The 17,320-nt window shown below is 36.9% G+C and overlaps 1 protein-coding gene across 27 annotated transcripts in view; it reads right to left on the minus strand.

The window, feature by feature from the left end:
• Window positions 1–17,320, minus strand: part of LOC134542023 (basement membrane-specific heparan sulfate proteoglycan core protein) — a 649,742-nt gene that overhangs the window by 20,534 nt on the left and 611,888 nt on the right. For all 27 annotated transcript variants that reach the window (XM_063385818.1, XM_063385827.1, XM_063385841.1 and 24 more), the window contains 10 exons: window positions 15,484–15,584; window positions 13,897–14,051; window positions 12,099–12,321; window positions 11,038–11,220; window positions 10,291–10,440; window positions 8,111–8,329; window positions 6,834–6,996; window positions 6,220–6,365; window positions 5,054–5,301; window positions 1,938–2,116 (listed from right to left, as the gene is read on the minus strand). In XM_063385818.1, coding sequence (XP_063241888.1) covers window positions 1,938–2,116; window positions 5,054–5,301; window positions 6,220–6,365; window positions 6,834–6,996; window positions 8,111–8,329; window positions 10,291–10,440; window positions 11,038–11,220; window positions 12,099–12,321; window positions 13,897–14,051; window positions 15,484–15,584 — 1,767 coding nt within the window. The remainder of the gene's footprint in view (window positions 1–1,937; window positions 2,117–5,053; window positions 5,302–6,219; window positions 6,366–6,833; window positions 6,997–8,110; window positions 8,330–10,290; window positions 10,441–11,037; window positions 11,221–12,098; window positions 12,322–13,896; window positions 14,052–15,483; window positions 15,585–17,320) is intronic.

Below are 17,320 nucleotides of genomic sequence, written 5' to 3' on the forward strand. Positions count from 1 at the left end.
TCCAGGTTCCACCTAGGGGAGAGCAGCCCAAGGATGAGCACGGCACTCGCAGCACCCATGACAGGCGGCAACAGGCAGCAGTAAAAGACACCGCAAGCTGCGAGGACGACACAAACCCCTTTCGCGGATTCAAGACGATTGAAACCGTTGGCAGCGGTACCAGCTACGCGGAACAGCTCATCCAGCAATCCATCGAGAGGGATCCAGCCAGCGTCTGCATCAGGGGAGGACCAGCGTTGGGAGAGCTCATCGTGGAATGGGAGCACAAAGGCGCCAGTGACTCTAGGAGCGACAGTGCACGGCTCGCCCAGGATCCGGAACCATCGGAGAGCGACCAGGCGGCTGGAGCACGACGGTACCCACAGAGAATCAGCCACCGACCCAAGAAGTGGGAGGACTATGTACTGTACCACTAGTGTAGCATAGTGTAGTAAGATATTTGGCAAGGTTTTACTGTACTGTGATAGGGAGCTTTTAGTAGGGAGGAGGTGTTGTGTCCTTTCGTAAGTTGGCAGCAGTGCGACATGTAAACAAAAGGTGATTATGGCGGGACGCGGCTACGACGGGCGCGGCAGGTCTTGTGTTGTGTGCGAACAACGAGGTGCAATATGAGTACCATGAAGGCTGCGATGTGCGGCATTAGTGTCATATACACAGAGCTGCCAACCTCAAATCACACCCATCAGTAATGGCAATTAGGTATATGAAAAAAGTACGCGTAAATCATGCACAATAAATTTTTCCTGGGGCATTATAACACACTCTCAAGATAAAACAAGGACAATAATATGCAATAGAAAAAGAAAAATATGAATACAATGCATATTAATGAATAAAAAAAATCTATTAGAACAATACAATCATCTGAATATGTAAGAAATATTAATAATTTTACTGGATATTTTGAATCTTCAATTCAAAGTATTCAAAGTTAAACTTTAAAGCAACTGTCTTTTTATTTGCTTTTTTTTTATCCTGGTTGAATAAGAAATGTCATGTAAACAAACAGCAAGACAAACACAAGGACTTGTAAACAGTAACTGCGTTCGTTACTTTCGTTTCTTCAGATGTAGCGAAAAAACGAAGATATAGATTTATTGCTCGTCACGGCTTTAAAATGTTCTGCATGTTTCTTTGATTCAATATGCCGTCTACAGTCATCCCTTCCACCATATGCAATCGAAAAGTCACACGTGCATACATTACAAAACCGTGGCGTTCCAAACATTTGAAAACGACAAACATGGCCATTCTTTTGAATATTTAAGTCGAAAGTTTCCAGATACACATTATTCTGTCACACGCTTCATTTCTAAAACCGGCACTGAAGAACACATCACTATCGAAAAACATAAAAAAAATCCACGTCTGTAGACACGACAAAAACACTAATATGGAAAAAATGGCTTTCAAGAAATAAATTAACACAACACAGGTTAGCCAAAGTACCGTACAAAAATTATCGTGATTTAAGTAGCCTTCAAACGATAAGTCCGAGAATATGTACTAGTTGTATCGTACAACGGACGTAATACCATCCCATTATTATTTGAAAACACGAGAATTAATTTACTTATTTCGACAGTACATCGTACATGCGCACTCTTACTAGTTCCGTTATTTGTGCAACCAAGCGATGTATTCAAACTGCGTTCACGAAACAAGCACAGCAGAAACGGAATTTTCTCCGTTACCATGCAGCACAAACCCTCGTTTCCGTAATAAACCATCGATGTTCCGTAATTCCGTAATTCGGGGTTAAAATCCGTAATAATTACGGAAAATCCGTAATGGTTGGCAGCTCTGTATACATAACACGCGGTACGAGTGCATGGCCATCTTCCTGGTCACGAGAAAGACGCGCGCGGGAAGTCGGATTCGTTAGTTCCACAGCTGCCGTTCTCCGGGTCGGCGACAGCCGCGGAGGACCGACCCACCTGAAGCCTTCCCGGCAGACGCACGTGTAGGACAGCCCGGCGGCGTCCGGCCTGCAGAGCGCGCCGTTCTGGCACGGCCCGCTGTTGCACGGCGAGTCCGCCACGCGGCTGCACTCCTGCACGTTGGCCGAGTCGACCAGCGAGCTCTTCAGGTCCATCTTTATGTTGGACACGTGCACCTGCGTGAGCGTAAAGCACACCCTCACCCTCCTCGCATTGTTTCCTCCATCGAACGAGCGAACAAACAGGATGTCTACAAGCACCTCGTCACTGTTTTACATACACACATAATTTTTGATGTATAAACTCAACAACACATTTTGCCGGATAAGGTATTTTATTTTTCACCACAACTAAACACAAAACCACTAACACACACCGCCATCTTGTTAAGATTCCTAGTTTTTTTTACCCACAATGCCAAGCACTACAAACAGGTCAACATGATGAAAAGAGAAAAGAGAAAAAGTGTCTATGTCCAGTAAATATTCACGCATGCGTGAACAAACAAAATCGAACAAAAAAACAAATGTAATAAGAAATAAAATTTATTATTTGCAGGAAACACCTAATCTTTTTAAAATTAAATAAACAAGAATTTTTTTTTTAGAGATATTTTCCACATGATTTAAGTGGACAGCCTCCAACTACTTATTATCAGCGGCTCTGTGCACCTAGACACATGTGTGGTGTACAGAGATTCAGAAAAAAAAAACCATGCAATTTGAAAATTGGTCAAGATATCAAAACAGGGTCTGTTTATGAGAAGCATTTAAGAATAAGCTTATCGTGCTTTGGACAGATAAGTAGTTCTGTTTCAGTAATTTGTTTTTGAAATTATTTTTTAGAAGAGTGATAATTGCTAAAACGTGTTTTTTTTTTTCAGAATAATTTTTAGGCATTTAACTCCTGGTAGAGATTTTTGAAAGCATTCAAGGGGCTTGCACTAAACATTTATTTTTATTTCTCAACAGATAATGTTATGGTTAAAGCTCAAATCTCATTATTGTCCTATTCATGATGAGAATGCTGCCTGCCAGTTCAGATACCACGCTAGATGCCCCAGTGAGAAACACACTTATTCCACCTCACTAACACAAATACACTCCTGACAATGTGGGCCCCTTAATGAGCGGCTATATACTGAAGCGAGGCATCACGAAAACAAAACTGAAGTTAGCAAATAACTGTTGGAAATTGAAGTTTTGTGATTTGCAAGTTATTATAACGGGAATTTTTTGACTTTTGTGACCAGTCCTCCACGTTCTTTAGTTTTTCTTGACTCTCGTGACCAGTCCTTCATGTTGTTTACTTTTTCTTCACTTTCACGACTCGTGGATACACTGACAAATGAGTCAGGGTTTGGTGCATTGTTGGTATCCAAGTCATTAGCGACTGACAAAAATTATTCAAGTCTGAGAAATCGAGGAAGGGAATCAGCAATAGCGTTCAGTGAGCCAGCATTTGCCTGGAGTGATTTAGGTAGATCATGGGAAATCACAACCAGGAATGAAGGGCGTAGATTTGAACCCGGGGCCTTAACAAGTGAGTCCAACATTATACTGTTGTAGTTGGCAAGATGATAATGGAGCTTTGAACGAACGCATGGGTAGGGGAATCAGGAGCAGCGTCCAAGAAATCCCAGTTTGGGGCAACATAGACCAATTAAGTTTCCTAATAGCGAAAAATCCCGGGATTAGATCATGCACCGGAAATCAAACCCGGATTGCGTTATTGGGAAGTGAGACAAACCAACTGCTCAGCCACGGTGAACTTCTTACCTCGATCGTCACACAAGAAAAACCTTGCCTTAATTCATAAACATAACAAAATGAAACCTCCCAATAGCAAGTTGTTAAGCTACAATAATTAATCGCTATTATTTATATTTAGTATTTGGATTAATTGAAGTTATACTTCTAATGCAACTTCCAACAAGGTTGCGTTAAACGTTTAACGCTACCATGGAGAATTATTTGCATGCAATTAAAAACTATTTTTTAATGATGCCAAAGAAGTATAACTTCTCACGCGCGTTCCTAAGTACACGCACCCATTTTTAAATTTATAATATTCATTATTTCATTTACTGATTTTTTAAGTTATACTAATGCGACTTCCAACAAGGTTGCGTTAAACGTTTAACGCTACCATGGAGAATTATTTGCATGCAATTAAAAACTATTTTTTAATGATACCAAAGAAGTATAACTTCTCACACGCGTACCTAAGTACACGCACCCATTTTTTTATTCCAAGTTTTTGGCATGAGGACATATATAATATCTTCCCAAGCTTTCCACCTCATATCAGTATGATATTTACTTAACAGGCTCCAGTATGAACCTGCTGTGAAAAAAAAAATTCAATATTTCACACACGTGACCACATCTGTTCTATTAATAACCCCAGTTAAAGAATGTTGACTTCATCAAGTTTCCAAACCTAGATCTTACGTGAACAGAAGTGGCATTGCAAGCTATGATTTAATAAATGAAAAAATATAATGGGGGGGGGGGGGGGGGCCTTAATTCCCTTTAAAAGAATTTGAACAGTAATCTTTGTAAGGTATCTGTATAATGGTAAATATATAGAAATAAAATTCATTTCTGCAAGGCAGTGCGATTGTCTTATGTCACTTGAGGAAGTTGGTATGACCAGGAAAACATAGTGACAGTGCGTCCATGTATTTTTTTCTTATTCTTTTTATTTTACTTTTAAAGGAAAATATATATGATGATAATTAACTCACAGTAACACAATCCTACAAGCCTGCATCTAATGATAGGTAATTTACTATAGAGAAAATTAATTTTGTTGTCAATTGTTGCTCAGTTAGATCCCAATGTCGCTGAATGCAGGGAAAAAAGGCCTGCTGGAAACCATAGCTCTTTTTAAATTACAGTATTGAAATTTTTTTTCCACTACACACGTACAAAAACAAACCGGGAAACACAGTATACAACGACTAAATGCGAGACAATTTGCAAGAGTACCTAACTTTCTAAATGAACTTAACAAAACCATTATGAATATTTCTTGCTTGCACAGGGACTGAAGCACGTGTTCCCTACCCCGCCACCGGGCAGACAAGCCCTTACGGCGGAGTGCCTCACCTCCGCCACACAGCCGCGGAAGCTGTCTGTGACTCCGACGCCGTTGGACAGCCGCACCCTCTCCTTGTCGTAGCCGCCCACGTAGAGCGGGATGCGCAGGTTGAGGCCGCCGGACGCCCCTGGGGAGACCCCGGTCACCGGCGCCTCGTTGCCGACCGTCAGCTGGCCTTGGCGCATGTTGCGGGTCGCGTACACCGTCAACCACTCCCCGGCGCTGACGTCCCTCTTGCTGCGGACCACCGCCGGACCTGACAGGGCACGGCGCACAACCCGTCATCAACCGGGCCGGATATCGATGGCTTAGAATGAAAACCTCGTATCTCAATTTTTGGACGAAAATACGTTTTTTTATGTTTTTGGCTGGAAAACCTCGTATCTCACAAAATGTTTGGCTGAAAGAAATAAAATGTGCATCCTACTGCTTTCTATCAGGAAATCACATAAAAGAATTGTACAACCGTTAATTGAGGGGGGGGGGGGGGGGGGGCGAAAGAAATGGTTTTTTGTCTCTGCTGTAAAATTTGCATTTTATGAGATACAAGGTTTTCATTCTAAGCCATCGAATCTTCCACCTCCATCGTCGCAGGTCACTCAGACAGATCAAGCTATTCAAAAATACAGCTCTTTTAAAGAAAAAATAAATTATTTTAAAAAAAATATATATACACCAGTAAAATTGTAAAGCCTGCATTTTTATCTCTCATTATCTCTACGTCATGCAGAGACTGCCCATCAGCAACACTCGCTGCAGAATAAGTGGCGGCTTCAGGAACTATAAAAGAATGGGAGAAAAATAGTTTACTTGCTTGAACGATTTGCTGTCATTTTTGTGTAAAATTCATAAACACAAAAATATCTAATTGATGCAATAATAAACTAAAAACAGTTTAACTACGTAAGGAATTTATTGTGTTGCCTTGGTGTTGATTAATATTTTGGCCAAGCCTCTGGCAGAGGGAAAAATCTCCTTGTTTTTAAACTAAGAACAAATTTTTTTTTATCATTGTGTAAGCAAATGAAATCACTGATGGTGTTAAACCACTAAAAAATTCAAAACCTTTTTATTAGCTGTATGTAGTTTTTTTACCACACAGTGAATAAGGACATGGATAGAATTAAAAACCACGCAACCACGGATTACCAAAGAATATTTATCCACACCCTACCTGAGCCTGTGTCAAATTTGAACTCCAGTTTCTTGTCTTTTATAGCAAGAGACGTGAAATCGCCATTTCCGTCTTCACTTTGTGCGCAGTACATCAGCACGCCATCGTCTGTAGTTTCCGGTTTGAATTTCAGAGTAACTTTTAGTCTGCAAAAATACATTCAGGAAATAAAACTTAAAATTTGAGATAAGAAAAGCACTTCAAAAGTAAACAATAAAAATTAAAGATTGAAAATGACAAAACACGGTAGATAAAATTATTTTAAACATTGTTTGATGCTTTATGCAGGAAGGACTAAAAAAATCAAAGACTTAAAACTACACAATGTAAGTCACAAGACTATGGGTAAGAATATGTATCACTTCATCACTTCTTTCAGTAACAATTTAGATCAACTAAGCATAAACATTTTTGAAGTTAAATCTCTTCAAAACGACAAAATGGTGTAAAAGTTTTACAATATGCAGCAGAAGTTAGATGTCTCAAAAATTGAAGCCCTAAAACATCAGTTATGGATAGCTCTTTTATGTGGAAAAGACAGAGACAGAGTGATAGAGTGAAATAAAAAAATATATAAAAATAAACCACATGCATGAAATGTAACTGTCTCTTACCTGCGTAGAGCTTTCGGCGTAGGGTAAGCAACGTAGGCATCATCTGCGAAGGCAGGCTCAATAATGTCAATGTTGTTTTCACACCTGTCTCCAATTTTGCCGTACGGACAGTAGCACAAAAAGCCTTCATCCTTATTGACACAGCGCCCGCTGCCACAAGCCCCTAAAAAATACAGCAATTTTTTAAAATTGTGACCATAGTGATATTTTTTTAATAATAACGTAACATTAAATTATGTTAAAAACAATGTATTTTTAAAGTACAGGAAAAACCCGGCTAACAGAAATCTGAGTTATCCAAAATGCTTGGAAAAGGCGTATAATAAAAAATACGTGGGGATGTTGCTGCTAGCAAACGTTGGGAGGGGTGCAAAATGCAAATAATAATTACCAAGGTTTTGAATGAGTAATTCAAACTATGTATACGCAACTGTAATCCTAAAAATTCTATTTTAGCTTAAGAACATAAGTATAGCTTACAAAGAGATGACATCATCCAGGCTGCGCCCATCTGAGCCCGATATTCACCCACCTACTTATAGAGCCTAATCCCGGTTACAAATAGTGAAAATACATTTCTAATGTGTACTGAACTATCTGAGGGCCATGTTTCATATTATCAACATTAATGATTAGTAGTGTCTAAACAGCATGACAATGCAGGCAGAGAGACATTAAAATGAACCATCAAGCACTGCCCTGAGAGCTGAAGTTATTCAGTGCCTCATACACACAAAAATCTCCCCAATTATAAAAACCTTTAACGGAAGGCAGGGAACTGTTGGACAGACAGTGAAACACTCTCATGGGAAATTATTTTCTACCAACTTGGATTTTTTTCAATACTATGCTATGATTTCAATTCTTAGCTATTTATAGTGCTAGGCATCAACCATATTTTTCCAAAGGCCCTATTCTGTAAGCCCCGGCAGGAATAACTTACTATATCTCTCGAGCAATTACAATTATCATAATAATTACAACTCTTGAATGTTGATTTCAGCAAGTGCTGAAAAGTTGATTCTGTGCCTTTTTGAGCTGCAAAATGCAATATGGAAGCTGTAACCTGATATGTGGTTTATTTTAAGAAAATAGAGATACAAAGAACTAATCATTCTTAAAAACTTCCATTTTAAGACAACTTACTGCTTAATAAATTCAAAAGATATCCTTCTAGATGTTAAAATACATATATTTTGATCCCCTTTACGAAGTGTGTAGGTTTTGAAATTGTTATAGAGCCCTTGGAAAACTTTTCAAAGAGTTTCCGACCGCACCTGGGAAGCAGGTCTCCCCGACTTTGTCGCAGTTGAGGCCGCTGAAGCCCGGCGGGCAGATGCAGGTGTAGCCCTGGGGCTCCGTCGCCTCCTGGCACACCCCGTGGTTCTGGCAAGGGCTGGCCGCGCAAGTCTCGCACGTCGTGACGCCCTGGCTCAGGGTCGCGTCGTGGACCAGGTCGCTCTCGTCCGCCCCGATCACCAGCCGGCTGATGCAGCCTGGGAGCACACATGGGTTTCACACTCGGACGCTTGCTGTGGAACTCCACGGGGGCAAGGACACAGGGGCGTAGCCAGGGGGAAGGGGGTTTAGTGGTTCAACCCCCCCCCCCCCCCTAGCACCAAATAATTAATTAATTTCTTATTCATCACTCAAACAAATTTCATATTAAAATCAATAAAATTTTTACCATTAAAATATTTAAATTTAAGTACCGAAAACTACTAAAATAGCACTATTTTACACCTTAAAATCCAAATTTTCCCGGGGGAGAACCCCCGGACCCCCCACTTTAATACAAGGAGGGAGGTGGGGTGGGGCATGCTTCTTAACACCCCCCCCCCATACACAAATCCTGGCTACGCCACTGCAAGGACACCAGCAGATATATATATATATGTATCTGCAAACTTTTCCCAGAAAGCTTGATTGTGATTTGTAACAGATTTTACGTCTCATGGTCATGCACAGAGACTTAAGTTCGAACAGGACCTCCAAGATTGTGTGAGCTCCAGAAACCTAGGGTACTGACTCACTGCTCCTTTGATCATAACACATAAACCATCACAGCTACAGAGGATCCCTTTTCCCAGAGAGTTGCTCAGTCCATACCAAACACTGCAGTAATAATAATAATAATAATATAATTTACACTTTATGCAAAAACAAAATGCTGTAAAGTATAAATAAGAGAAATTCATACTTGAGGGTTGAGGGTATTTACTTATTCCAGGAGAACTAATTTTTGAATTTTGTATAAAATCTTAGCTAATTGGTGTTCAGCATTTCATGGAAGTAATTTTGTGAATGTGATGGAAGTCGAGGAACTGTAATGTGTAACAACTACAGTGATGCCATCTGTGGCGGATTGCATGGATTGCAAAAACCAAAGTTCACAAAGACATGAGAAAACAGTATTAACTATTTAATGAATTTTAACAAGATTGGCAGTATTTTAATAAATAAAATTCAGGTCCAAATTTGGAGTTTAATATTTAAATTTTTTAATTTTTTTATTTTGTTTTATCAGTGATATTACATCATATAGTTTAAATTTCTGCAAACAAATAATTCAATAATTGACTTAGTTGCTCCGGCAGCAAATTATAGCGGTGGGTGCAGGAAAACTATGTGAGATTTGCGATAAGAAATGTAGTTGAAAACACACTTTTGCATGTATTTATAAAGCTCAGCATTATTTTGAAATAATTCTACGTTAAATTTTGCATCCTAGTTTCGTATTATTGATGTACATGCAACATGAGAAAACATGAATTTGCTCGTTACCAAGGTTAGATGTTACACATCTAAGGCAAGTACTAAAAGACCAGCTCACATGTTTTTTTTTTACTGAATTCTGCAATATATACCATTACTCTGGTATAAACATCACCATAATGATGAAATTGGTTGAAACAACCTACTGACAGCAACCAAGCATGCACCAAAATAAAATATTTTATCGCTGTTTGATTACAAGAAATCTTGGTCAGGAAACAAACCCTCCACTGCCTTTGGTTATTGTTAAGTTGTTTTGGGAATTGGATACAACCATTTCTCTCACTTTCATATTCAGTTGCTGCTTTATCCCAGGGTTTCCCCGTCACAATACAGCAAAATGGTGTTGAATATACAGTTCATTGTTTGATGGATATTCAGTGGAAGATACAGTAATTTTTTTTGAGGCAGAAGGAAAAAAAAAAAAGGATAGGGGGAATTTAAATTTGAGCACTTGTATTCAAAAAAACTTATATTACTATTGACACTAACAACTAACATATGAGGCTACAGTAGTAGCCTTTGGCGATGTGGCTTCTCACACATGAACATACTGTCTTCACTGATATCTTACAAAATTTTTCACTTACACTGTTATTATTTACTATGATAATTGCTTTAGTGAAATACATACTATCAATTGTACTACATTTTCATGCATAAACAGCCTGTGCCCACTTACCCACAAAGCCACTTGTGAAGCCGTTATCTTGGTGGATGTCATCAAAGCTTGGAACTCCGCCCAGGTAGAACGGTTCACGCAGATCCAAGCCTTGGTAGCGGCCAAGGGTTTTCCCAGTGAACGGGCCGTCGTCGTCAACATACATCCTACCTACAATACAGAACAAAATAATTATAAAAGTCTCAACTTGACAGTAAAACTTTTCTTGCTACTAACAATGCTGTATACTTACAGCTACTATATAAATAACTTTCAAAAGAAAAGGTCATAAAAACACACATATCTAATTTTAAGATGAGTTGTAATTTTTAAAATAAAAATAATAATTAATTATAGGTTTGTATTTATTTAATCTAAGGGGAAAAAAGATAGCAAGTTTTCAGATTTTCAAATTAAAATCCTATTTTAATACATACACAGCGGATCCCTGCTAAGGGAGATTCAAAAGTCGACAGTTAATTGATTGAAAGGTTTTAACAGGATTAAATTCATTAGAAAAAAAAAGCTCAGGGTTCAAGTGTAGACAAGTGACTTTAAAATAATTGGGTAATTTTAATGTTATTAACATAAACATAACAGGGATCCACAAACAGTCAACAGTCAAGAGTAACTTTTATCATGAAGGATATTGTATTGATTGTATTGAAGTATATTCAAAACATTAAAAAAAATAATGCTAAAGAAACGGTTTGCTAAAAAAACTTTTAAAACACGAATAAATTTTATTTTTTATTCAGTTCCACTTACCTTCCCTCCTCTTCCTGTCAATCTTGACAGTGTGCCACTCTCTCAGGCTGATGGGACGCGACGACCTGATTAGAACTGGGCTGCGGCCAACATCGAACCGGTACTCAACGTAACTGTTGTTCAGTCCCAAGGAAACAAAGTCTCCTTCCTTGCCTTTCTTCTCCGCATTGTACAGGATTAAGCCTGAGGCACGCGAAAAATTTATCACTTTCAAGTCTGCACTTCAAAGCAATATGCTGGCAGATATTAGATATTAACGTTTCCATAAACTGGATGCGCACAAAATTTCTAATTACACGTAGGAACATACATTAAATTTCCCTGAGAAGAATGTTAATACACCAAGAGTTAAATATTACAAAATTTTACCAATAAAATAGCATAACAAGAACCAAAAATCTTATGAACTAGCACTTGAGGATCTGAATGTTAACATTCTATATAAAATTAAAAAAAATGTCATTACTTGGTCCAGCGATCAGAGTTCTTAATAGTTTTATTCTGATGGTGCAAATGCAACAAACATAATTTTAATTCACAAATCACATTAAATTATCAAGTTATTTATGTCAAAAAATTTGCTGTGATTAAAATACGTGGTACTGTTTAACTAGATTTTAAAAATACGTTACTGCTTATAGCCTCTCCTTAGTTATTGAGTAAAAAGAATAAATATTTGCTGTTTATTCAAATAAAGAAGTGAAAATATGTACATAAATGAACTAATTAATAAATGCAGATAATAGTTTAAAACTCAAATTAATTTTAATTGTAATTCTTTAAACATAAAAATAAAGTACAGTATACAAAAAAAAACTATTCATCCCCTGAAAAAATGTAAATTGTATACATAATAGTTGGACAAATTACAAATTAAAACAGATCATCGTTAAATAAACACCTATAGTACCTTTGTGCCTTTTAAAAACCTTACCAATCGAGAACAAGAACTACACACAGTAGGTAGGAACTATCAGGGGTTCCTTTTCAGAAAAAACCCACATTAATTTGGAGGATTTATTTCAAATGTGGACGAATGATAGTTAAGAGTGGTGACCAACCATTAGCAGACTCCGGCTTGAAGGAGACGGTGATGTCGAACTCCAGGTAGCCGTCCGGCAGGGTGGGGAACACCATGTAGGACGTCGGCGCCTGGGCGAAGTAGGGCACGACTCCCGTCACCACCAGCACTGTCGGGATGTCCATCTTCATGTTCTCGTTCTGGGCCGTGCACACGTAGGTGCCCGCGTCTTGCCCTCGCACGTCCGTGATCGTCAGCTTCTCCTGGGAGGGGAGAGCAAAATAATTACTCACACAGAGCAAGAAAACGAAGACTGTAATAACAAATCATAGTTTGGCGTACGTATTTCTCATGAATAAAAATGTAGAGACCAGCTGAGAGTTAAGACACTGTAGCATCTTCTGTGTTTCATGATTGGATGAGTTTCTTTCAGGTAAATGTTTACTGTTGGTAAACGACAGTAGCGGATCCTGAGGGGGGGGCTAAGGGGCTTTAGCCCCCACCAAAAGCATCTGGGTCCACTATTGTTTTAGTGTTCGCCTTGATAAAGTCTAGCCTCAGCTGGGTCAAGCCCCTCCCAAACCAAAATCCTGGATCCGCCACTGGTAAACGAATAAGTCAACTGCTTCTCTTGAAGACGATCAAATATTAATGATAAAGAAACTGCTGGCACTGGAATACATAATCATAGTCTAAAGAGCATTCAGATTTATTCATGGAAAAAAAAAAGGTCTTAGTCATAGCCAAGGATCTCACCCTACAACCACCAAAGATGCGGTGGATGTTTCCTGAGTTGGGTTTTTTTCCTCAAGGTTCACCTGAGGGGAGAGAGATAGTAATGAAAAGATGCCATCATGGTTTCAAAAGGCTTTAGCCCATAACAATTTACTATCAATTAATTTTCAAAATTTGGCTTTATTAAGGCATAACTGAAGTTCGTAGTGACTGGCTTCCCCTGTGAAATCACCGGAGTGAAGAACTGAATTCATTTCTGGGGATGAAAACTACACTGCAGTAATACTACACACTATGTTATAGTTGTTGAAAATCTCTTAACGTTTTATCTTTGTCTTAATGAAAGCAATTTTCAATATTAAAACTAAACAATGTAAATACTAAATGTTTGAATCCAATGTGACATCTTCTTGTTCATTCACTCCTCCTTAAGCTCTAATCCAACCAAAAATTCTTCACATTATATCCAAAATGCGACTGTCATTGTGACACGTCTATACATTTCAGACCAACAGTTAAGCTGTCAAACCTAACACACACAAAAAATAAATTTTGGCCAGCATATTGAAAATAAATAAAATAGAAAACAATTCAAATACTTCTAAAAAAACATTTGAACCACTATATAAAAAACGTTAAATTTAGCATTAAATACCTACAAGTATATGGACTTTAAGATGTCATCTTAAAATAAAAATTAAAAAATAAATAAACAAGTACCAAGACCAAGATGAGAAAAAGATTTACGGAAGCAAATACAAATACGTATGTTATTTCCTTAATCCTTTCGCCTGAATTAACAGAGATATAATGTAAATTGTCTTTAGTAAAATTTTGTATATGTATGGGCCTTTATAACCATCTGTTAAATTTGATGAAAAAAACTAGTATGATTAAAAAAAAAACTTAATTTTTATCATAAATGGTTTCAAAATTAAATTTTTAAAGTAAAAAAGCCTCATAGTATCAATATGGCAACAGTGGTCAACATTTATTCTGTACTACATTATCAGCGTGAGACACACTATAAAAATTGTAGCGCAATATTTAAAAATTTAAGATAACTCGAAAGAAACACCAAGTCCAAAATGAAAGCTCCTTACAGAGCGCGCTGTGGCGCCGGCACGCAGTGTTCCTCCCTGCTTTGACCAGCTGTACGCAACGGGCTTCTCCAGGTCCGTGTCGCAGTCCATGATGACGGTGGAGCCGTACGGGGCGGTCTTGGTCTCGATCGCAGCCGCATCGCCTGTCATCCCATCTGCAAGGACACACCGCCCACTCACATTTCAAGCGGAGAAACGAACACACTGCAATGCGGATGTGTTCGAACTTCTTCAATGCTGCGAGCCTTTTGTTTCAAATGTAATTCAAACAAACAAAATAGATTGGCTTTCAAAGCCAACTTGTAACTTCATTTAGGTGTTTGTCAGTAAAACACAGGGGTGTAGCCGGGGGGGGGGGGGGGGGGTTTAGGGGTTCACCCCCCCCCCCCCCCCCGCCAGGACCCAATCTTTAATTAATTTCTTATTTTCACTCAAACAAATTTCATATTAAAATTAATAAAATTTTTACCATTACAATATTTAAATTTAAGTACCAAAAACTGCTAAAATAGCACTATTTTACACCTTAAAATCAAAATTTTCCCAGGGTAGGACCCCCCACCCCCCGCTTTAATATGGGGGGGGGGGGGACATGCTTCTTAACACCCCCCATACACAAATCCTGGCTACGCCACTGGTAAAACACACTAGTGTATTTTTTCATACTACACTAATGAAAACAAAACTGTGTTAAAAATTTAATTTGTAATTGTTTATGGAAATAAACATTAAACAAAAGTTATTGGTAAATATATTAATAGTAATGAAGGTAAAATAAAATATAAGTACAATTCTAAAAAAAATTTAAGTGTAAATATTTTTTGTCTAATAATAAAAACTTACATTCTGTTAAAAATTGTAATGACACATAAGAGATGGCAAAAAAAAACCAAAAGATAAATTAATTTAGTCCAATAAGGATATTTGAAAAACCAGTGGCCCGGCTTGCGGGAGGGCTGAGCAGTAAACAAGAGAATGATGACCGTGGAAAATAGTGTGAATTAAAACATCACACTGTTATATTTGCAAAATACATTATTTTGCTTCTTGATTTTTTTGAGTAGCAAGTCAAACTTAACAACTGGATTCAATTTATAACAGAAATATAAATATTTTTACAAACTTATTTTCCACTTCTATAACTAATAAGTTCCTTTGTTAGATTATTAGACCATTTGTTTTTTTAAACCATTTAAATCAGTAGGAGTAAGCCAAATTTATTGTCTGTCAGGGGGAAAGTGTGGTTATTAAAGTTGGGAACCACTGATGAAAAAAAAAAATTCTTCTACTACTACTAGTGATATGTAGAAAGACTCACCAAAGCATGTACCATTTATGAAAGCAGGAAAGTAAAAAAAAAAATTATAAATATATACATTAATAGAACAATTTAAATGTTAAAATTATCGATAAGAATGCAATGGTTGTAATGAAAAAGCATTTAGTGTAGTATAGCTGTACTACTAAATATGTATAAAATACTTAATAATCTACTTTTAAAAAATATTAACATTTCAATTAAAGATAAATAAATCCACATTTGATAATTTTAATTTTTTGCAATGTAAAGTAAAATTAGAAACACACCTTGAATCTTTAGAATGTAGTCTGCCGTAAAGGAGCCGCCATCTTGTGTTGTTGCAGTGCATGTGTAAACACCACCGTTATCCAGGTTCACACTTTCCACCCTGTAGTGAAAAACAATTAAATTAAAAAGGGCACAATAACAAAGTGCCACTTTTAGAATGTTAAAATTTTTTTTTAACTAGAAACTAACATAGCTGGGAGTAAAAAAAATTAACATCTAATGATGGATAAACTTTGTACGTAACTTATTTGAGGTTAATTTGAATTCACCTTATATGTGAGCCTGTCAAACGTTTGAGGTCAATTAAGAATCTAAGCTGTCCCATAAGAAAATGTTGTAGGTTGTATTACATTTAAGATTGCCATTTGTTTGAGTTTAATTTAAATCAAAGAGTTCTTGGAATACTAGTAAATATTTTTGGGTAGGTGTAGTAATTACTTATTACTCTTGAAACCAAATTTATGGTTTACAATTTACAATTGGCCACACGTACTTTACTGGATGAATATTGGATGAAGCTGCTTTTTGTCCAGCTGATGTTCTGCACCATGACTGCGGGACTCCCAACACTGCAGTGTTTGCATTGTGGAAACAGTTATAAAGGTCTTTTATGGAAGTGACATAGCTTAAAAAAGGGAATTATAATTTATACTTGATAACCATCATCAAAAGTAGTCAAGCACCATTTCCACAATGTTTTGGATGTTGCAACATGGCATTGGTGAGGTAAAAAGTGACTGCAACCACATTAGAGCATGTCATCATCTGATAATTCTTAGCTGCACGGTTTTTATTTTTCTGAATGTTAAAAATATGTTGCTTTAATCACGCATAAATACATAAAATTACAAAATGTAAAAAAAAAACACTATTTATTGTAATTGTTATATCCTCCTTACTCAACTCCAAGATTGCTGTTACTACTTCCCCCACTCTCCAATATCCTGTCTTATCACTCCCGAAACCGATCACAACACACACGAACAAACAACCTACAAGCCGCCATCCTGACATAGCTTCAAACAACTTTATTAAAAGTACCTACGAAAAAATATTAAATTAATAGTATGGTTTAAGTTTCTTTATGGTGCGGACTTAGTTTCAAAATTAAATGTACCTTTATCAATGTCGTATTATTAAACTACCTACTATAAATATGAATCAGAAAAACAACATACATACAATGTTTAAAGCATGGTATCAGATGCTGACTGCTTGTATTTTTTCAACTGTTAGTTAAATTTTTAATAATTTTTTATACTTTATTTATTTTCCCAATATACTTGGAAAAAAATTCAACTAGATACTAAATAAATTGTTTTACATAGTAGATCATTTCTAATATCTTGGAATAAAAGCTTCAACTAAATATTTTTAAATTGATTTTAACATTTTAATAAACAAATATTCAGGCATTTTGTAATTTTTTTTTTTGCCTTGGATTTCAGTATTAAACATTGTATTGACTTACATTTTGGCATTATTTCGGTTTGGTTGCTATTTATTGTATAATCCTGGCTCCAAATACATAAAATAAGATTCCCACCCATTTTATCTTATGGGCAATAAGATTTTTTTAAATAATAAAAACATACAGCGTAACTCTTCATGTATGTTATTTGTAATTAGGATCATACCATCCACTTGATTAACTTTGGAAAAAAAATGATTCTTTATTACAAAAAATAAACCTAATCTCTTTTCACTCTTTATGGGTTGTATTTCGATAATTATTTTTCCATTGTAGTTTCCTACATTACATGATGGGGAAAAAAACAAACAAAAAAAAATTAATATACATCAAGTACAAGTGTATTAAAAAAAAATGTAATAAGA

Source organism: Bacillus rossius, assembly GCF_032445375.1.
Source record: "Bacillus rossius redtenbacheri isolate Brsri chromosome 4 unlocalized genomic scaffold, Brsri_v3 Brsri_v3_scf4_2, whole genome shotgun sequence".
Lineage (NCBI taxonomy): Eukaryota > Metazoa > Arthropoda > Insecta > Phasmatodea > Bacillidae > Bacillus > Bacillus rossius.